This window comes from Mercenaria mercenaria, chromosome 13 (assembly GCF_021730395.1).
Source record: "Mercenaria mercenaria strain notata chromosome 13, MADL_Memer_1, whole genome shotgun sequence".
Lineage (NCBI taxonomy): Eukaryota > Metazoa > Mollusca > Bivalvia > Venerida > Veneridae > Mercenaria > Mercenaria mercenaria.
In genome coordinates this window covers 38,571,234-38,594,319 of record NC_069373.1, presented here as the reverse complement: position 1 = coordinate 38,594,319, position 23,086 = coordinate 38,571,234, and the positions used below count along the sequence as shown (strand labels likewise).

At 34.8% G+C, this 23,086-nt stretch overlaps 2 protein-coding genes across 5 annotated transcripts in view; one reads left to right on the top strand and one right to left on the bottom strand.

Annotated features, from left to right (window-relative positions):
- Positions 1–945: 945 nt before the first annotated feature.
- LOC123530414 (transforming growth factor-beta-induced protein ig-h3-like) lies at positions 946–7,617 on the top strand. The gene is made up of 6 exons (XM_045311187.2): positions 946–1,095; positions 1,829–2,049; positions 2,183–2,372; positions 4,548–4,652; positions 6,893–7,000; positions 7,500–7,617. Exons 1-6 carry the CDS (start codon positions 951–953, stop codon positions 7,598–7,600), a joined length of 870 nt encoding a protein of 289 aa, XP_045167122.2. The 5' UTR covers positions 946–950; the 3' UTR covers positions 7,601–7,617.
- A 1,957-nt stretch (positions 7,618–9,574) lies between these two features.
- LOC123528756 (protein MON2 homolog) overlaps positions 9,575–23,086 on the bottom strand; it is a 553,363-nt gene continuing 539,851 nt past the window's right edge. For all 4 annotated transcript variants that reach the window (XM_053521587.1, XM_053521589.1, XM_053521588.1 and 1 more), the window contains 7 exons: positions 21,519–21,636; positions 20,495–20,561; positions 19,032–19,092; positions 18,428–18,554; positions 15,889–16,093; positions 15,081–15,163; positions 9,575–12,860 (listed from right to left, as the gene is read on the bottom strand). In XM_053521587.1, the coding sequence (XP_053377562.1) occupies positions 12,700–12,860; positions 15,081–15,163; positions 15,889–16,093; positions 18,428–18,554; positions 19,032–19,092; positions 20,495–20,561; positions 21,519–21,636 (822 nt within the window). In that variant the 3' untranslated portion in view covers positions 9,575–12,699. The remainder of the gene's footprint in view (positions 12,861–15,080; positions 15,164–15,888; positions 16,094–18,427; positions 18,555–19,031; positions 19,093–20,494; positions 20,562–21,518; positions 21,637–23,086) is intronic.

The following is a 23,086-nucleotide window of genomic DNA, read 5'->3' as shown; positions in this document are numbered from 1 at the left end:
CATACGTTTCAAGTAAAGAGCCTGGTTTGCAGTTATGTCTGCAGTCCAAGTCTTTCCGATATATGCATACTTTTCTGAGAAAAAACAACAACAATGTTTAAGCACTGGGACATTATTGCAAATTGTTCAAAACGAAGACATGTAACAGTTCTTTGAAAATGGTGAGTCTTTAAAGGCACTGAACTGTCCAAAAGTGTGTCTCTTTTATGCAGTCCTTTTCCGACATTCAGTTTATATATCAGTGCTTTGTAGAGTAAAATACATGTTTTATATGCTGTCCAATTTTCATGTGAAATAACCCTTCCTTTCTATGATTTGTTTTAGTGTAAGGCTAAGCGTTAAAGAAGCATACATGTACTTGTGCTAAATCGGACAAGACTAATACAGCATATCACGTTGAAGCGATGCAGACATCAGTCAGATCATTTTATAACAGTTTCGTAATATATATCTTACATGACATATATAAGGTCACATTGCTTATAGTGTGCTATGTTTCTAAAGTCTGTAACCAAACTTTCTTTCCATGACTTTCCGTACAGTAAATCAGTGAAAGAAATCCACGGCTATTTATCAATATCTTCACATAAAGAAATTTTTAGATATACTGGCATGTAATTCTTATTAAATCTACCTACCCTATTTGATTTGATGCCGTCCGTTTTTCAACAGTTTTCAGTACCAAATATGTGGTCAAGTGGTCAAGTACTATTTTCCGCAAAGAACTTGCAATTAGAGGTGGAAGACGACCTTGTCTTAAAATCATCGAAGAGAATTCGATTCTAAAACCTCCCGATTGGGACAAAGTGCTTTGCTTATTGCACCAACTGCGTTGGCTATACACAACTTATGTCGCAGAAAATTCAAAACTTTCGATAGGTGAAAAAGTGGGATTCCAACTGTATAAATAGTGTGTGTAACGATGTTTAGACAGTTCATATTCAACAACAATGATGCTTGTATTGTATTTCGTATCTTTGATATGGCAATGTGCTACATCACAAACTCTCTTAGATGTTGCAAACACGCTAAATGCAAAAACTTTTGTCAGCTATGTACAAGCGACCGGTTTAGCATCACCGTTTACAAAAAATGGTAAGTAACATTTCTTTTAATGTTATTGTTGTAAACTTAAAATACATAGCTACTATTTCACTTCTTGTTTCTCTTACTGAAAAAAAAACCGTAAGCTGTCGCCCTTAGAAACTGTTAAAATATACCAGAAAAAGTGAAATAACTTTAAGCATTGTTAAGAAACAATTATTCTTGAGGCCAACTGGCTTGTTGTCGACTAAAATGTTCAAAAGAAGCAAATCATTATATTGCAAATAATTGATGTGATAGTTAATGTCTGTTGAGACAACACACCAGATCAGGTCCCGTTTTCACAAACCTAGTTATTTTTGCAGCTATCTTTCAGAATAATGAATAAATGCAACACTGTTTTTAAGTGTGTCACCAAGTTTTCTTTTAGTTTAAGGTGATGTCGAATAATCTCCTCGGCAATACAGGAATTGAATGTTTCTGACTCGGAATTAATTTGATACCGAAAAGTAAAATGTGTTTCCATGTGTCCCTTTACATACGCAACTACTTAATCTTGCAAAGTGTAGGAAGAAAATTGGCGACGGGTCCGAAGCGCCAACGGCTTGGAAATTGCGCCTCTCTTTGAAAAGATGCCAATTGTACATAGCAATACGAAATTTATTCTGCAACATCCGGATCCCGCGGAAACACTTATTTCCAGTAGATTTGGTGTATCTGTTCTCGTTTTGTTTAAGCGCCTTTGGCAGTATAGTGCTTATCAAAGACTTTTTTCATGTTCTAGGTCAGTTTACATTGTTTGTTCCGACTGATGATGCCTTTAATGCTCTACCAACCGATGTGAAAAGGCAACTGACGAAGGAGCCCGATCTTTTACGGAAAGTGTTGATGTTTCACGGAGTTGACGGAATCAAGTATTCGTCACAGCTTGCCGATGAAATGGAAATCAATTCGTTAGATCTGGATGCGAAAATAAGGATAAATATTTACAATAATCCTAAAACGGTAACTAATGCCTTACATTTTAACACCGATTCTTTTGCTATGGACTTAATCTAGATAGTAACTTTTAACTTAGCAGCCATTAATTCGTCTATTCTTGTTGCATTTTAATCTCCTTCTTTAAAATGTATTTTAGATTGTTTTAGCGTCTGGGAGTGAAGTTATACGCACGGATATAAATGCGACTAATGGCGTGATTCATCTCCTGTCACGTGTCATGTTTCCATTGCCAACTGCAGACGCTGTTCAGTATCTAGCCCAGAACAACGACCTTGGGACACTGTTGTATTCTGTTGCCATGACACCCCTAAGAGCAGTACTTCAAGGTATTAGTACATTTCAGCATGGGTTTAATGGCACGTTTAAAAGGTTTCAGTATTTTCAAATGGCCACGCAAATTAATAAAATACGTTTCAGAAGTAATTTTTTTTTGTGATGAAACTTTCAGGATATTTTAGTGACCATAAAAGCAACATGTCCGTGCAAAATATTGTGAAATTTGGGAAAAAATCGAATTTGTAATTTTGCACAGTTTTGACAATAGAAAAATACATTTTGGCCCTAAAATTGACAGGACATTATTAAGGTATTTTAAAATTAAAAGTAAGATGTGTTTGCAATCACGCATGCCCCATATGATGGCCTCCCTTTATTACTATGACCTTTGTCCTTTGACCAACTGACCGAAAAAACAATATTGGTTATATACAGACCACAGCCAGTCTTCCTTAGACGTTTGGCGCCTGCGATTAAAAGATTTCTTAGTTATCAATAGGAAACCCATAGTAGACAGACAGACAAACAGATAGACAGACAGACTTCGATTTAAAGGAAAAGGCAACGTTGTTCTCATGTTAATTCCATGTGCTAGGTTTTCTTAAATCATTCAAAGAAGTGAAAGAATTTTCAAAATCGGATTAAAAATTTAAATATTTGATCAAAATGGCGGCCATTTTGTTTCCATGGCAACAAAATTATTAAATTTCTAGATGCATATTTGAACTGTATTTACTTATTTCTGTAAAATAATTTTTCTACTTTTTCCAGCTATACTGAAAGAAATTACCATGTTTTACATCATATACTTACACATTTTCTTAAATTTCAAACTCCCATATCTTTTTCAATAATGGTCGGATTTTAAAAATTCTTTCAGCGTTACGAAAGGCTTGAGGATGGCTTTCATATAAAATTAACTTTTTGTCAGGCTTTCCTTGATGAAAACCGATTTCCAGGTCAAAGGCAAGGTCACCACGACCCGGTCCATGACATTTGAACAACTGGCATCAAAATCGAAAGGGGTCATCGGCCAACCATGCTGGAGATTCGTGTAGTAAAGCATTCTTCAATTATCGTTTCAGTCTTAAGGTCACTTGTCATTGACATATTAAGGGTCTTCTTCTGACAATAGGCAATTAACCTATGAAGTTTGATGACAGTAGGTAGAAGCGTTCTTCAAATATTAAGTGGAAACTGTTTAAAGTCTCAAGGTCAAAGTGACCTTGACATTTGACCTTCTGACCTCCAAAACAATAGTGGTAATCTACTGACCACAGGCAAATATCCTACGAAATTTGATGCCTGTTTGCCAAAGCGTTCTTCAGTTATCAGTCAGAAATAGTTTTTAGTTTCAAGGTCACTGTATCCTTGACCTTTACTCTACTGATCCCAGTTAGCCATCCTATGAAGCTTGATGATGAAAAGCTGAAGCGATCTTCATTTATTGATCAGAAACCTTTTTCAGTCTCAATATCACTACAACCTTGACCTTTGACTTATTGACCTTCAAAATGTATGGATGTTCTACTAACAACAGGCAATCATCCTATGAAGCTTTATGCCTGTAGGTCAAAGCGTTCTTTAGTCCTCAAACAGAAACCATTTTCAGTCTAAAGATTAGTGTCATTGACATTTGACCTACTGACCCCAACACCAGTAATGATCATCGACTGACCACAAGCAATCATCCTTTGAAGTTTGATGCCAGTTGGTGAGTGTTCGTCAGTTGTTTTCAGTCTTAAGGTCACTGTAACCTTGACCTTTGACCTACTAACACCAAATCTAAGAAGGGTCATTTACATAATACATGCAATCATCCTATAAAGTTTAATACTTGTAGGCTAAATTGTTTTTCAATTCTTGATCGGAAACCGTTTTCAGTCTCAAGTCACTGTGACATTGACCTTTAACTTAAATATTAGGGGTCCTCTAATGACTCTCTGAGTTCCTAAAAATGTTTACAGTTTAAATCTGTATCTTTACCGATAACGTGCAGTATTTATATATAAAAATGTGCAATGTAAAAAAGTTCTCTCCAGCCAACAGAAGAAATATTATATTAGTAACTTCAATGATATTTAAATTCATGATTTTGACATTTCATAGAATTGTTTTATGACTTCTATATTCTGTTTTGAAGAAACCGTTGATAACATTATATGTCGGAAAAAGTATAACACAAATAATGCTGTACATGATGCGAATATTGTATTTCATTCCAGCTGGGGGACCATTTACAATATTTGCACCAAACAATGATGCTTTCAACAAGCTTCAAGTTGGTTACTGGAGCGACCTGTTTAACCAGAATTATACAGCATATGTAGGTAGGACCATTTGTCTGTTTTGAAAACAATGTAAATTATAACCAATCGATAGTAAAGAGCTATAATCAAAGATCTACTAGTATTAGCAGCCAGTAACAATTCTGTTCTTATTAATTCCTTGCTGTAAAATATTGGAGGAAATATCCAAAGCTCATGTTTGTCATTTAAAATACTTCTGGCTTAACCAAATGGAAAAAAAATTGTGAAATAAGAACTGATATTATTGTAAAATCATATTTATGAAACAATGCCTTTGTTATTGTTTGATTAACCACTATTCAAAGTTCAGATGCCCAGGATTTGTTTGTTTTGTTTTGTTTGGGGTTTGACATTATATATTATATCAGAATTTCCTGTCACTGGTCCGCAAGCCAATCGTTATTGCAGAATATTAAATGCCCGAATTCCTCCTTTGTTTTACCGACACAGAATTGAGTCATAATAGAATTAAGAAATTATATATCTCATTTAGTGATTATGATAAAATCATTGTTTGTGAAGAAATTATATCATGAAGGCGCAGCCCAATGCATCTGAATAATAACCCATTGATTTCATCCAATGACAAATCACCAAAAGAAATCTATTCTAACATGATATATCAAGTACATTACCTACATCTTTGAAGATATTTACCAATGATTTGTCTCTCTTTTGGTGCAGATTTTCTTTTCCAGTGCAATGCTGTGACATTTGACCCCATGGTGTAATAATTGTGTAATAAGTCTTTTTTGTTTAATAGGAATATAATTTGGACCGTGTTAAAATGAATAATAATGCACAGTCTTGGAAATCCAACATTCTCAGTGAAATACATACATGTAATAAGTTCAGAATCCCAAAACTGGAGGTTTGCCATTTTTCAGCTGGAGTTGGGGTCTCAAAACTGGAGGTTTTTTTATCGACATAAATTAAGCGCGCGGACACAAAACTTGGAGACAAAATCCAACAGTTTAGGCCACACAATAATGCATAAGTCTACACCAGAAGAAAAATCCTTATAACTCTTGATCTGAATTTTGACAGTTATGCCACTTTTTAACTAACATTTTTTTGGTTAAGTTTTATATAATGTCCAGTATCTCTATTACATTCAAAGCTGTAGACTATTTTGCCCCTTTTACTGGCAAAGCTTTAATTCAGAGTCAATCACTGAGAAAAGTCGAGCATGACAGAAGCTCACTCTTGTTCTAACTTTAAACTTTCTTAACAGATTAAATTTGTAGAAACAAAATTTCAGTTTAGGTCTTAAATGTAGGTGAACATGCATTAACATTATTCTACTCGAGGACTCTAAATTGGTCTGAACACAACACATAAATTATGTAAATACCTTACCCCACCCGCTTTCGTATAAAATACTGATCACAAATGATTTTGACATGAAAAACAGAAAACAGAAATGCATCAACATATATTTAACCTTATCAAAATAATGTAGACTGATGTTATCAAATAAATGAGTGTGCGTTTTCATCCTATTTTCTATGAAATAAGTCCGACTTAGTAGCAAATTAATTTGGTAAACATTGGAAGAAAATGGCGTAATTGCATAAAGGGAAATAACATTCATGTTCTAAAAATAGTAATGGGTTGGTTTATGCGATTTTATTACAGTACTGAACAAAACTTTTCCTTGAATAATCAAAAATTTATTTCAGCAGGGAACTATTTCTTATGACTGGGAGTTTTTTGCTTCAGATTGGTAAAAAATGGAGTCTAATTGGCATTGAGAATGGGCCGACATTTGGCCCCGTGAGACAGGTGGAAAAGACCCTGCTTGTCTAATCCCTTATCAAAACAAACAATCATGTTATCAAAATTCACATGTGAAAAACAACTCTTTCCTCCAGCTACATGGGTGTCAAACATGTATAATACACAATAGTCGGTGACACTTTGATTACTGTGTAAAAATGTTTGGCACTCCTCGGTAATTATCAACCCAGTCATAATACTGATTTTTAATTTGAAAAGCTGGAGAATTATGGTTTTTGTTGGGAGACGGGAGGCAAGGTGAAAAAATCGGGATTTTGACCCTCCCGCGCGGGAGATCACATGTATGGTGAAATATATAGTGTTAAATGGCCTCAATGCGTTGCATACACATATATTCTTGTTGATTTTATACAAATATTTTAAAACAATATATTCATTTAAAATAATTCAACTTTCCAAGATAGCTACCGACTATATTGTTGCTTCATTCACTGTGTTTAGCTGTATTGGCTATATTGCAGATATGCTGAAATACCACGTTGTTCCTGGGACTGTGTATAGTGCTGGACTGACAAGTGGTCCAGTTGCTGCTCTCACTGGGCAGACACTACATGTACATGTCAATAACAGTAAGTACATAATGTATTCATCATTTTACCAATCTGTGTAAATGCATCCTTAGAAACGTGTTGGAAATTGTTTTGACATACTTAACTGTTTGATATACATAGCTCAGTCAATAACTGCTAAATCAGTAAATGACAACTATTACAGTTAACTAATACAATGCTGTTGGCTTATGGCTATTTTTTTTCAACTGTATTTCAGTTATAAATGGTGAAGTGTCTGTTAGTCACTGTCCCTTCTGCAAAAAATCTGACAGCTTCATAATGTATATCAGAGGCCGAGGATGGTGTTTGATTCTTCCTTTTCAGTCCATCATTATTGGGACTGTATGCCTTTCCTTGGATTCAAACATACAGCCTATTGGAAGCCTTCTGCACAATTTAATAATCTAGCTAGGACATGCCTATTCCCACCCTACCAGTAGGCTTTGATTTCTATTAATCAGTGTATTAACCTTTGTCTTAAGATATTCAATACTGATATGTTTGTCTATATTTTCAGATGGTGTGATGATCAACAATGCATCAGTGGTGCTAGCTGATCAAACTATCAAGAATGGGGTCATCCATGTCATAGATGCTGTGCTAATTCCAGGACCTTGAGCATTCAAACCCTTTTTATACTGTTGAATTTTGTAATAAACTATTTTTTTTAGGATTTTATTTTCATTTCTGTTTTACTCTGAAAACAGCTTTCACACACCAAGCTTACATCTAGTACCCTGTTGTCTTGAAGAATAAATAATTAATAAAGTCTTTGTTACTTACACAACAGACTACAATCAAGACATACATAATTTATTATTATTATTGACATGATTTTGTATGATGCTCAAAGCTCTTTTCTGGAACTCTGAACATTTACTAATACTGTATGTAAAATCATTTAATTTCGTGGGCAGGAAATTTCGTGGATTTGGCCAAAACAATAATTTCGTTGGGATATGAATTTGTGGAATTCAACTTTTCAACATAAAATGAATGGGAGCTTACTTGTTCGTTGGGATTAAATTTTGTTGATTGACTCAACCATGAAAATGAAAATTAGTCCCCCACGAATAATGATTTCATAGTATTTCAACAACAGGGCCATGATGGTAGAGACTTACCCTAAGCCTTCTTTACGCAAGGGAAACAATCCATTTATATAGTGAAATTATATAGTGATCACCGTTTGTTTATCCTAATCCTGCCCATGTTATATCAGTGCAAAGGAAAAGAAACTTATCTATGTTAAATGTCATGCGTGATAACACAGTTATACATCTAAAAGTGCATCGTTAGCATGAGGTTCTAGGTCAATAGCCACCTAAGCCTATCATAAAGTCTTTGCGGAGTTGTCTCCATTTTTTCTAAATATTTTACCCGGGATCATTTTTTTCAGCTCAAATAACTCTTTTTCAGGAAATGATATTTTAATAATTTTTTCAGTCCTTGTATTTTGATGCAATTACCTTCATATATATCTAATATAGATAGCTCCTACTTGAAGTTTGTATTTTTAGTTACAATGCCTAATGATGGACCTATATCACTAATCTAAGATTCACAGCTTGACTGAATAATTTTGGAACAAGGAAAAATACAGTGAAATTATTTTCAAATCCAGCAGAGATTTCAGTGGAGAAGATTTTCCAAGTTTTCCAAACGGCCATATAGGGAAAATCTGCCATACCCCGAAGGCTTTTTAATAAAACCAAAATATTTCTAATAATTTGAAGGAATTTAGTAGAGGGTAACCCAAGGAACACTGCTGTTAAACTTCTTTCAAATAGAGCCAGCAGTTTTTGAAGTTTTCCATATATTAAAATAGAGAAAACAAGCCCCCAGGCAGCCGCACTTTTCAGCTAATCAACATGGCTTGAAAGAATTTGATTAAAGGTAACCCAAGGATAATTGCTTTTCAATCCAAATATGGCTAGTGGGTTGAGAGAAGATTTCTAAGTTTTCCTTAGTCATATAGGAAAAACTAGCAACAACCCCTAGCAGGCATGTTTTTAATGAAACAGAATGATTTTAAGGAATTTAGTCGAGGGTCACCCAAAAAACATTGTTGTGAAACTATTTTGAAATCCAGCCAGCAGTTTCAGAGGAGATTTTCAAAGTTTTCCATACAGCAATGTTAGGGAAACAAGACCCAATTTTAACAAAACAAAACGATTTTAAAGAATTTGGTCGATGGCTAACCAAGGAAAATTTCTGTGAAATTATATCAAAGTTGGACCAGAGGATTCTGAGATTTTAAAGTTTTTCCTTTTGGTTGCCAGGGCGACCAGAATTCTGTATGCTTGACCTAAATTTGAAGGAATATGAAAGTGGACCACCAAGGAACATTCCTATTAAGTCTGGCTAAAATTGACATATCGCTTAAGGAGATGTTCTTTGACAAAATTGTGGATGCAGACTGACAGAATGATGACAGACATCCATCTATCCTCCAAGCTAGTCATGAGCACTTCATTGTGAGCTAAAAAAAGAAGACAACTGACTCTTTGTATTCAAAGTTGCAAAAAACACTTCTACACAAAGTCGAAGTAAATGACAATAACAGAACAGTGAAGAACAACTGAAAACTGATACATTTGTTAATCATTTTATTCCCTTAAGATTTATGGTACAAATAATTCAACCTTTGAATCATTATGTAGAAAGAACCTACAATGGAAACATACAATAGTGCAATGTTTTTTTATTTGCTGACATTTTTATTAGTCGTTAATACCTGTACAAAATGATAAAATATATTCCAATCAACCTCATGTAAACATACATACACATAGATATAGCTGTTGTCAATGCAATGTTATATGGAAAATCCAAAATAAAAGTTTTAAGGTGATTTTATGACTAATGTGTGTTTCAGTTTTAGCATACTAGTATTATTGTTTAATGTATTTAACTCAGTTTTGTGATACAACACTGTTTAACACTTTATCACGCTGGACACGACTTATTCTGCCTTTGCGACCAGTGTAAATCCTGATTAGACTGTACATCTGTGCAGTCTGATCATGATCTGCACTGTTGGCTATTCAGTCAGTATCTTTTATGGAATCTCCCCTTTAAACAGTTAATGGTACTGTCCAAACTGAAAGATGGACAAGGCCATTAAAGAAATGTAGCATGATAAGGGCTAATGTATCTCCTCATAGAGTGGAAATGTGTATTTGCATTATCTGCAGTTTTTACCTGCTGTGTGCTAATGTATATTGATAAAACATTTATAAACAATAAAATCTAAATATTTTGACCTGTCAAACTAAGTTATCTTTTTATGACACACCCTGGGGACAATATCAAAGTCTTGTGTGTGCACCTGTTAAATAACAATTAACCAAAAATAGAAAATGTGTAAAACTTTGCAATGATCCAAAGACTCTATCACGAGATGAATTTCTGATTTATATCTTTATTTTATCTGGTGAGCATGCGCACTAGTAATTACTATAGGCATTGGTTTCAGCCAATCATTGCTCCCCATTTTTTCGGCACGCTGAGTTTAAAACTTAAAACATCTCAGCAAGGTCTTGCTAACAATGAATAAAGACAACATTGCATAACTGCAATTAATAAAAATTTATTCCTCTAAACGGATGTTTAGAAATTTACCAAAAGAAATAATAATATTCCTTGTAATTCAGTGTCGATATTGGAAAGAATGCAGTCGAGGCCAAGTTTTGATTGGTTCACGAAGATTTGTCAATAAACATCGCTGACTGGCTAAACATTATACCTGTAATGCAACCAAATTAAAAATATCAGTGAAATGTGTCAGAGGTTCAACCATGGAACCTCTGGTATGTGAGAATGGTTTTATGTAAGTCTGTTTCTCTTTATATTTCTCAATACTTGACATGTCAGTAGTATATTCAAAGAAAATTTTTTGCATTTATAGAAACTGTTCCATAGTGTTGACCTGTCAGACAAAAAATTGTTATTAAACGATACATGTCACTTATTTTCTTGGTTATTTTTTGTGGTTTATGGGTCATTTATGAACATGGGGTTAGTATTTCTTTTTTTAAGATGGGCCTGGCTTTGAATGACAGCTCTCAGAAGATTGTTTATTTTATAAAGAACATACAGCACATTTATTTACTACTGTCCTATTGTTTGTGGGGGACTAATTCTTATACATTCCATGATTTAGTCAACCCAAGAAATTTAATCCCTTTGAAACACAAAAAATCCAATTTCTTGTTCCTTCAAAAAACTGATATCCACAAATTCAAATCACTATGAAATACATTTTTATAAATAACATGAAATTTTCTACCCACAAAATTAAATATTTTACAGTATGTAGAATAATTAAAATTATACCTTTTAAATATTGATTAAAGGATATTACTATAGAGATGAGAGAAGCTCAGTATTTGAACAAAGACCACTAGACATTAAATTCCACAAAAGTTTTATTTTCAGATGCTTACAAACATAATGCCAGATCTGTGACTTTACTTCTGAAAAGGAAGGTATATCTAATGCCTATCTTTCGCTAAAATATTTTATCTTTAGACATTTGCTTCAAATGTAGAGATTCCTACACAGACGTATTTAACTTTACTAAATATATAAACATAGCATGTACAGCTACATCCACAATAAAAATTCATGCATTTGTTAAAAAAATTCAAGTTTTTTTTTGTGGTAGTACACATAAAATCTTATTCTGAGTTTAACTACATGTATATGAGGGTTGATCAAAAAGTAATGTCACTGGAGCCATAAAAACAAGTGCACTGAAAAGAAAACAACAAAAATTCCTCTTTTTGCAATAAGTTTTGGAAATATCATAAAATTCTATTGCTTACTAAGGAAGGTATCGGCATCGGCATGCGCAGAAAGGATTGTAACATAGACCAACTCAAGTTATTGACATTACGGGTATAAAAAACTGATATTTTTGTCACTAAGCACACAGTGAACTTTAACCTGCGCAGATACCTCTGTAGTTATCATGACTGGCTGCCCATCAACCTAACTTCATATAATTATAATTTCAAATGACACATGTATTACTTGTATTTTGATGTCAATTGATGACTGTTTGGTTGTGTTGTTTTTTCTATTTACAAAAGAAAGCCTACCTTTGAACTTTGAAGTTCTATGTAATTAAAACGAAATAACCCTAAAATATAAAATCTACCTGTGCAATCTTAAAGTAATTAGTGTACATCTTGATAAAATTATTAACGATGAATAAATGTGTGATGAATGCTGCAACATTATTTCTGGATCAACCCTCGTACATGTATATAGTATATACTATTTAAAACTTAATGCACTAGTTCTGCTAATATGTATAAACTTGTTAATTTTAAATATAACTGTAAACAGCACCTGTTCACATATTCAGATATGAAATTTGGGTCTAGTTTACCTTTAATCTGACTTCATTATTTTGAAAACAAACAACAATCTCGCTCCCAAATATTACAAAATACAACAAGGCATTCATACACCTATCCAGATAAATAAATCAATGAAATCTTCTTTCAATTATAAATGTAGTGTAAGATAAGCAAGCACTGACAAATTATCTACAGTAACTGTTGCTGTTTCACTGTTTACATACTTGCACAGTCAGCTCTAATAATTAATGCACTGTTGCTAGGTTGCTGTATACTTTGAATGTGACTTGAACAATCTTGAAACAACACAACATTGTCTTCCTTCATTGCTGCCATGTTTTGTTAGAGTTATCTCCCATTTGTCATTACAAGAGACGGTGTTGAGAGAAGTTCCTTGTATTCTCTGAGAGCGTCTCTCAGGGCCTTACACACGCTGGGAGAGGGTGATGTTGTACAGTCCACTAGGTACGGGTATAGCTGTATAACCTGGTTCCACACGCTCACTTCCACTGAAATATACAGTAAACTCTCTTAGCAATTTAAGCATGAAATACAGTAATAATAACCTGTGAACACAATACAAAGTTCACAATTTATTAGGGTACTACAGTTTTGAACAACTGTCATAAACATATACAGGAAATTTGTTTGTTTTGAAAGAGATATATTCCAGCAGTGGGAAAATTTCAAATACAAATGTATTTTCAGGAGCATGAAGTTCAAGTGAAAATGTGAGAATTTTCTTTCTCCGAGAAGAGATATATTTCTAATTCAACCAAACTGGTATTTGGAAATGAATTTAAATTTCAGTGTGGGAAACAGATCTGCATAAATAAACATGATGTCAGACATCTTGTGACGTTACAAAAATGCACATGACACAAATTTGATTTCATTTCTTGCAACATAACATTATCAAATTCTCCTTAAGAAAAGTTATTTGAAACAATGAATATATTATTAAGCTCAAAGCACAACTACAATTTTCGTTCCATTTTAAGCCAAAAATTATACCTTATTACAAAGAGTACAAATAAATCAGCAAAGTTATATCACTTAAGCTAGAATTACAGTGTGTGTGATATTAAAAAAAAGTATTTATTTCTATGGACAATAAACCTTAATACAGAAAAATTCAGTAAAAAACAGTCAGTACAGTTGCTAAATACTTCTCCACTTTAATATTTATTTCCATGCACTGACATTACTTGAATAAATTGCAAAGAATCAAATCAATATAGAAACTAGAGATGCTTTTGAGAAAAGCGCATGTCTCCCACAACTGCCCCTATGTAAAATGTCTAGTTTCTTTAGATGGTTTAGACGAGTGGATCCAATTATATGGTCTGGATGAGTGGATCCTATCAGTAATTCAAGGGCCATAAATCAAAAGTGCTTGGGTGGATTTGGCTAGTTACCGACCTTGGCTAAGGTCTTATGGCCAAACGCATTTTGTTCAAGTTTAGTGAAGATCGGATGAGAAATGTTGGATTTAGAGAGCGGACAAGAGTAAAAAGGCGGATTTTTCGGTAATTCAAGGGCCGTAACTCCAAAATGCCTAGACCGATTTGGCTAGTTATCAGACTTGGCTGAGGTCTCATGGTCAAACACATTTTGTTCAAGTTTGGTGAAGATCGGATGAGAAATGTTCGACTTAGAGTGCAGACAAGAGTAAAACTGCCAATTTTTCGATAATTCAAGGGCCGTAACTCCAAAATGCCTGGACCAATTTGGCTAGTTATCAAACTTGGCCGAGGTCTCATGGTCAAACACATTCTGTTCAAGTTTGGTGAAGATCAGATGAGAAATGTTCGATTGTGCAGGTAAGAGTAAAACTGCCAATTTTTCGATAATTCAAGGGCCGTAACTCAAAAATGCCTGGACCGATTTGGCTAGTTATTGAATCTGGCCGAGGTCTCATGGTCAAACACATTTTGTTCAAGTTTGGTGAAGATCGGATAAGAAATGTATGAATTAGAGTGCGGACAAGAGTAAAAAGGCCGATTTTTGGTAATTCAAGGGCCATAACTCCAAGACGCCTGGACCGATTTGGCTAGTTATCAAACTTGGCCGAGCTCTTATGGTCAAACACATTTTGTTCAAGTTTAGTGAAAATTGGATGAGAAATGTTCGACTAAGAGTGCGGACAAGCTTTGTGACAGACACACACAGACACAGACTGAGTAAATCAATATGTCTCCCACACCACTGTGTGGTGGGAGACATAATAAACTGAATCAAGTTAAATTGTAGAAATTAAATGTAATTTGAATTTTGGAGTAAAGGTTAAGCAATGTAAACTTGAGCTCTGCAAAGTGGGGTAATATACATCTGAAGGTCTACACAAGAACAGGAGAAAATAAATTTAAAGATTTTTTAAATTTTTTTTGGGGGGTGGGGGGGGGGGGGATTTGGGAGGGGTGATGTTATGTAGTAGTGAGTTCAGCATTGCGGGGTTCTGTGCAGCAGCAGTGATGGAAAACTACGGCAACAGAATCAGAAAGTGAATGTGCTTTACACATCATCTCAATGCAACCTACCTATATGCCAAGTCGGACGTCAATACCTTGGATGGTTATTAAGTTATGCTCTGGACACAAAATATGACACAGATTTGACCTTGCTGTAACCTTGACCTTTGACTAATCAACCTTGGTCACGCACTCAAAGCCATAAAAATATACAAGTGAACTAAAAAGCACAAGAAAACCCAATGATTTTGTACATACCATTTGCTTGTGGCGCCCTCTTCAGTGAGGCAATTAGTGTGGTCACAGCTTTTAGTACAGATGCCATCTCTGCCAACCTAGGTCTGAAATAATTTTGATGTTCTACAATGATATCATGTACAGTACAGTACAGGACCTCAACAGCAGAGACAGATTGGTAACAATGATGGAATTTTCATAACAATGATAATAACTTTCAATATTATACAAATAAGTTCCTCTTTCTCTAACAATTTCTCCAATGAAACAGCAGTACAGCAAAGAGCTTTAGTCTTAAATCAGCAGTTAAAGTTTTAACTTTATTTCAGAGAAATGAGCCGTGCCATGAGAAAACCAACATAGTGGCTTTGCGACCAGATGGATCCAGACCAGCCTGCGCATCCGCACAGTCTGGTCAGGATCCATGCTGTTCGCTAACAGTTTCTCTAATTACTATAGGCTTTGAAATCGAACAGCATGGATCCTGACCAGACTGCACGGATGCGCAGGCTGGTCTGGATCCATGCTGGTCACAAAGCCACTATGTTGGTTTTCTCATGGCGTGGCTCAAATTACAGTGACCAGTTAATATGTGCCCTAATGCACAATCATGGTCTGGGTAACAGCTTGTCATCCATTATGAGAGGTTTGAGCAAATCTTGGGACATAATGGGAGCAAGCTATCCAGCCAGCTTTCTCAACCAAGGTCCACAGTTAATGCTTCCTCTGCCATTAAATCAGGAAAGTTGCCATATGACTTGAAACCCAACTAACAAACGGATATACTTAAGTATATATTTAAACCAACAAACATTATATTGAAGTGTACCTCGGGAGTGGACATTTCCCACTCAGCTTCTCATCTTCTGCGTATTTCTTGACCACATCCTGGCAGCGTTGTAACAATGATATCACAGCTAGTTTGGTTATACAACCTTCGTCTGTTTTTGATCTGTTGATGTAGGAAAACTGTAACAAGGTCTCAAAGCATGTCTTAGCAAACTCCTCTCTCAGTTTCCGACTAGAATCAGTATCTGCAAGAAAAACATTTACTGTAAAATTATTGAGTTTCATGGCTATGAAATTTTGTTGCTTTGCTTTAAACAGGCTACTTTGTGTGGATATGAATACAATGGATTTCACTTTTTCAACATGTATTGGAATTTTTTCTTGCTCATAAAAATTAAACTTCACAGAACAGGGCTCTTGCGAGTGGGCGACTTGGGCGAAATACGCGCTTTGGAACTTCAAACTTCGCTCAAATCTAACTTCAAAGCGAAATGCAAGTTGCCCGATTTTCTTTGACTTCCGCACTCGCTAATTACTGCTACCCGGACTGTTGACAATTTGCACGGTGTCATAACAAGTGTTGAAATACACAAACACACGCCGATAGCATAATCTAAGCTCCGCTTACTTCAGGTACTAGCAAGATTTTCCCCGAGAAGTGTGAAAGCAAATCAAATTATCCGATACACCAGAGTCGATTGTGTTCAGCCAATTAGCGCTGCAGTTACGTTTTTGACACTTCTCGTTTAATTGTCAACATGTTCGAGTGCAGAAAACAATGTTTTATAAAGAAACTGCTGATTAACCATGCGATTTATTGGAATATTGTACACAATTATTTGTTATCTATGATAAAAGAACGACAGGTAATGTATTAACTACATTAAATTGACTTCCATCGTTGAATTGACTTGAATTATGTAATTCTAGTTTACACAGTTTACTTTCAGTTTTATTCCAGAGAGATACTGACATTTACCGAGGTCGTGACTCGGTGTTAATAAACACTTTATACAAGATATAATCAAAATTCGGCGGGTTACATTTACAGCATCGGCTTGAATTTTAATGACTTTTTTCAGAATTTTGTAATGAAACAATAACCATTGTATGGGAAATGATCTAACTAAGAAAATCAATGTTCTTTATCTAGAATCAAGAAAATTACAGCCACTTTCTGAATCACTCAACAGCCTTGCGGTAGGAAAAGTCTCCCCACTTCTCCCTAAAGATCCCCACTTCTCCCTAAATCAGCTTGAGGGAGAAGTGACTTCTCCCAAAAAATTGGACCTAGCTAGACCCCTGCAGACTGACTCAACCACAAATTATATAGAGGGTCATTGACCCTAAAGCGCTCACCTGGGTAAAAGATTTCAAGCGTGTTTGTATACCGTAATGTAAAAGTACAGAGTTGGGTTTATATCAATATCAAGGATCTAGCTATTATGGATTCAGAGGAGATATCCAATTTTTTTTAAATATTAGCCAATATTATAAACATGTCACACACAGGGACTTTGCCATTTTTGACCCTAGGGCATAATTTGAACAACTGTGGTAGAGAGTCAAACCCTTATACATGTCAAATATCAAAGCTCTAGCGCTCATGGCTTCTGAGAAGAAAATTTTCAAAGTTTCTTATATATAAGCATACAGGGAAAACTGACCACGCCCTCTGGCTGCCATGTTTTTTTAATCAACATAATTTGAATATTCTTTATAGAATGTCACACAATTACAATTTATGTGAAATTATTTAAAAATCAGGCCAGCAGCTTTACGAAAGAAGATTTTTTAAAGTTTCCACGATATACATATAGGGAAAAGTGACCACACACCCTGGCAGCCATGTTTTTCAATGAATTGGAATAATTTGAATAATTTTGGTAGAAGGTTACATAAGAACCATTTCTGTGAAGTTATTTCAAAATCAGACCAGGGGTTTAGGAGGAGACATAGTTTGAAGATTTTTCTATTTTTAGCTGTGGCCCCTATGTGCAACCAAATGGATCTGTTTGAACAATTTTAGAAGAGCACCACCCAAGGAATATCCAGGCCAAGTTTCATCAAAATCAATTCAGTGGTTTTGGAGATGTTGTTTAAAGAGATTGTTGACTGATCACAATAACTCACCATGAGCACTTCATACTCAGGTGAGCTTAAAATTCATCCCCCATGAATATTAATGACTTTAAAATATTCGCCATTTCATTTCTTAGAAAGCTTTTTTTTGCAGTGGGTTTATTTCTAATAAAAAAGACACACTCATTAAAATGGTTGGGATTTAGGAGATGGCCAATTAGAGAAGCTAATATATCTTGTAATGTTGAAAATAAATGTCAGTAACTATTGAGGACTGTCTCATTAAATATATTATTGACATCATTATTTAAGGTTAGCATAAATTTATCTAATTTGTATAAAATGAGTTATTTACCTGGAACTAGTATTAGTATAGTTAATTTCAAGTAAAATAATGGAAACATTTGCATGGTAACAAGGGCAATAAATTGTTCATTGTCTTTAATCATTCATTAAGAGTACACAATGGTTAGAAAGTAAAGGCTTGGGTTACTTACCAATGAAAGTGTCAGAAGATGTAGAATGTATAGAACCTTTGTTTAGTATGGACATAATCTGCTCAACAAACTCTTTAGGCATGCTGTTAGCATAGGGCAGAATATCATCCCTTATCATGAACACAACCTGTAATACAAATATCAACACTGGATTTATACAAGCCTCTAGACTGATAAATGTCTAATATGTTTTGTGTTTAACATCAAACAACTATAGGTCATAAATTATGGTGACTTGCATGGCTTTTGATAGTGGGGAAAGACTCCTGCATTCTTTCATCATGGACGGGCACTTAGGTAGAACAATCAACTTTACCACCCAGAGTTCAGAGTTCTTTGAAAAAATGAGCATTTTTATTAAAAAGCTGAAAGTGTGTAGAGGCTAAAGATCAAACTGCATTTGGTGAACATATTAAATCTTTCTCATAATTACTTCACTAGAAATTTTAAACCGTGTGAAGGATCAAACATATGTCATGCTCACACTTCTGGAGATTCTCCATCCAAGTCTGTTACATTTACAAATTTTAAATGTGATGTTAACAGAAACAGACCGTGTCACTGATTGTTCCTGTGACAACAACTTATAAAATGTAACTTTTACCTTACAATCTAAGGCTTCATCTCTTTGAAAGTCTTCAATTGATAGTGTAGGTGGTGTGGGACTGTAAAAAGAAGTAGTAAAGATAAAAGTTTCTTGCATACCAGACGGGGATTTCCGGTATTTTTACCGGTGCTGGAAAAATCCATCTTACACCCCAGGGTGTAAGATGACTCTCGTGCTGTAAATGACGTATTACGAACTACATATATATGTAGAAGATTTCTGTAGTAATTTATATTTTCTTTTAAAAATGGAATAAAAATTCAATACCTTGACAATTCCTATTGGTTCCTGATAGTATATTTCTCGATTCAAATCACGTTATTTTATCAAAAATTCATAATGTTACGCTGCAACTGATCAAACAAAACCAGAACTAAACATTGTTATTTGTTTTGAAACATCATGACGTATTTCCTGTTTATGGACGTTGGTTTCCGCGCTTTGTTTAAATACACTGCTATAAGAAATAGTTCTAAAAAGAAAGCCGCTCGATTGATTTTATTTTTATTATTATTTCTTGAATTGGTATGCAAGAAAAAGATTCTGTCACTGGTTATAGGTGCAGATGGAAATATCCGGCTCTCAGGTAACTGTTTAGATGGTTACTCGGCAGGGAGCCTCGTTACCGCCAAAACAGTTACCCTCGAGGCCGGATATTACCATCTGCACCTACAACCAGTGAAAAAATCTTATAGAAAACAAGTGATGTGTTAGTATATTTCAGTTATACATTGCAGTGTGCTTAACATTTTCTTAAAACATTCCCTGTATCATTACAAACTTATTCCCCACACATGACCAACAACTTCCTCAAATGAATCAGATACCAAGGAATGACTTGACAAACTACTGTAAAACATGCTCCTTGCTGGAGGTTCAAACATTCAAACCTCTCAAATAGTAGTATTCGAGGGTTCAATGCAATAAGGGTGTATCTACATATAATAATCATATCTTATTGCGTTGAACCCTCGTATTGTGCTCTCCTTACTGAGGTAAATGAGAGGTCTCCAAAAAGTTTTTAAAATTCTGTGATAAAATTTCATCTTACAGCTTCATAACTGTTGACAATATTTCTCTAATGAACCAGATTTCTTTTTGTTCCCTCTCATTTGCAAGTAAATGTACATTAAAACTTGTTCATACTATTACAAACACAGAATGAATATACTAATTAGAAGAAGTAAAATATGTTACTTTTTCCAGCTGTACATTTCTGTTTAATCGTACTGTTTCTTGATTATTAATAGTATTAACTTATCACCCAGTGAAAATGGTAAATGTAATACACAACTGTATGTCTGATGAAAAGTACAGGAATACCAACAGTAAATATTCATAAAATATGGCATGGCAACAGAAGACTGTTTATTCTTTTTCATTAAATCCCTAAGTGTTGCATGTCTACAACCTAAGAAAAAAAACTTTTGTTTATGTTAATGTTGATAAAAGATTTTTACTTTTTTGAGAACAGGAACTCTTCTAGTGTTATCCCTAGCTCTGTCCACATTGACTGAAATCCTTTCTCTGAAAGTAGATATAAACTATGTAGTCGTATGTTAATGTAAGGGACATAACAACGTCTTAACTGATATGTTTTTTCAGGCAAAATTACTTCCCTTCTATATAATTTCATAGCAGGTGCGGACAAAACCATCCATGTTCTATAATACTAGCATTGAATTATCTTGTATGTAACTCATCCTACCCTATTTCCCTAAAGATTAGATATTGGACCTTTTATGAGTAAGCCTACAGACAAGACCTTGTATGCAAGTCAACTTAGCATGTTTCCTAGCAATAGGTAAGCCTGCAGACAAGACCTTGTATGCAAGTCAACTTAGCATGTTTCCTAGCAATAGGTAAGCCTGCAGACAAGACCTTGTATGCAAGTCAACTTTGCATGTTTCCTAGCAATAGGTAAGCCTGCAGACAAGACCTTGTATGTAAGTCAACTTAGCATGTTTCCTAGCAATAGGCAAGCCTACTGACAAGACCTTGTATGCAAGTCAACTTAGCATGTTTCCTAGCAACAGGCAACCTTGTATGCATGTCAACTTAGCATGTTTCCTAGCAACAGGCAAGCTTAAAGACAAGAACTTGTGTGCAAGTCAGCTTAACATGTTTCCTAGCAACAGGCAAGCCTACTGGCAAGAACTTGTAGGCAAGTCAACTTAGCATGTTTCTTAGCACCAGGCAAGCCTACAGACCTTGTATGCAAGTCAACTTGGCATGTTTCCTAGCAACAGGCAAGCCTATAGACCGTGTATGCAAGTCAACCTACCTTGTTTCCTAGCAACATGCAAGCCTGCAGACCAGACTTTGCATGCAAGTCAACCTACCATGTTTCCTAGCAACATGCAGGCCTACAGACCAGACTTTGCATGCAAGTCAACTTATCATGTTTTCCTAGCAACAGGCAAACCTTAGTAACAGACGAGGCATTGTATCAGATTGATTTACCTTGTATGCAAGTCAACCTACCATGTTTCCTAGCAACAGGCAAACCTACAGACAAGACATTAAGTAATGAGTTGATGACCAGCATCCAGGTACTCTGTGATGGACAACCATACTTCAGGTTCAATGGCTGACGGAATGTCTGAAAACAAAGTTAATTCATTTCATTTCATTTCATTGAAGCGTAACTAGTTATCTAGAAGTAAAGTGAAAACCCGTATGTGTGTTATGAAAAAGGCAAAGCATAGTTTGATTCAAAGCAGTAACTTATCCATCCATATTCATTCCAACCTTGCAAAATAAGCCATAATTATGATATATGGAAAGAACATGTACCCTTCACTTTTAACTGACTTGACAAGAATGGTATAAGCTATTTAACTTACAAAGAATCTATGACTTAAACAAACCATAAATCTATGGCTATAAAGTAAAATGTGACCAATAAGTTTTTAAGTATTGTTACCTTGAATAATATTTAACTAACAACCAACTTACCTTCTATGTATATTTGTTAAATTAAAAACTGTATTCTGCTTACAGCAACTTACTTTAAATCTTTGGCTTGATCTTCAGCTCAGATCAGTAGGTTTTAAACCTGTTACCATCAATCTGCAACTTACCTTGAATCTATGAGACATAATGTCCAAGTATGAAATTTGAGCTAAACAAAGTTGTATTAAATCTTAGTATAATATGACTATGGGTTGTAATATGTGAATTTTAATCACCAATTTGCACCTATGTCCTTAATGAAAGAAAACATGTTGCCGTGTTTAATTTTAGGGAGAAATGCAATAAACTTTGGAGATACAGTCATAATAAAACAAAAGCACCCCCTTGCGGGTGCAGACGCTCATCTGATTTTTTTTTGTCTCTGTATTAAAGAAATATTGTCCTACCCATGATTTTCTAAGTCCAAAAAGGGCCATAATTCTTACAAAAAGCAGGATGGAGTTATGTTTCTTGATATACAGTGTCAGCTTATGATGGTAAACAACTGATGAAAGTTTCAAAGCAATAGCTTTGATAGTTTAGAAGAAAAATTTACCTAAACATAAAACTTAACCAAGAAATCTGATATTTTCTAAGTCCAAAAGTGGCCATAATTCTTACAAAAAGCAGGATGGAGTTATGTTTCTTGCTGTACAGCGTCAGCTTATGATGGTAAAACAACTGTTGCAAGTTTCAAAGCAATAGCTTTGATAGTTTAGGAGAAAAGCTGACCTAAACACAAGTTTTAACCAAGAAATCTGATTTTCTAAGTCCAAAAGGGGCCATAATTCTTGCAAAAAGCAGGATGGAGTTATGTTTCTTGCTTTACAGGGTCAGCTTATGATGGTGAACAAGTGTTGCAAGTTTCAAAGCAATAGCTTTGATAGTTTAGGAGAAAAGCTCCTAAAAGTTGACCTTAACATAAAACTTAACCAAGAAATCTGATATTTTCTAAGTCAAAAAGGGGCCATAATTCTTGCAAAAAGTAGGATGGAGTTATGCTTCTTGCTGTACAGGGTCAGCTATTGATGGTGAACAAGTGTTGCAAGTTTCAAAGCAATAGCTTTGATAGTTTAGGAGAAAAGCTGACCTAAACA

Coding starts and splice junctions, on each gene's coding strand:
- LOC123530414 (XM_045311187.2), top strand. CDS start 951: ATGATGCTTGTATTGTATTTCGTATCTTTGATATGGCAATGTGCTACA. Junction 2,050..2,182: donor TTTACAATAATCCTAAAACG/GTAACTAATGCC, acceptor AATGTATTTTAG/ATTGTTTTAGCGTCTGGGAG. Junction 2,373..4,547: donor CCTAAGAGCAGTACTTCAAG/GTATTAGTACAT, acceptor ATTTCATTCCAG/CTGGGGGACCATTTACAATA.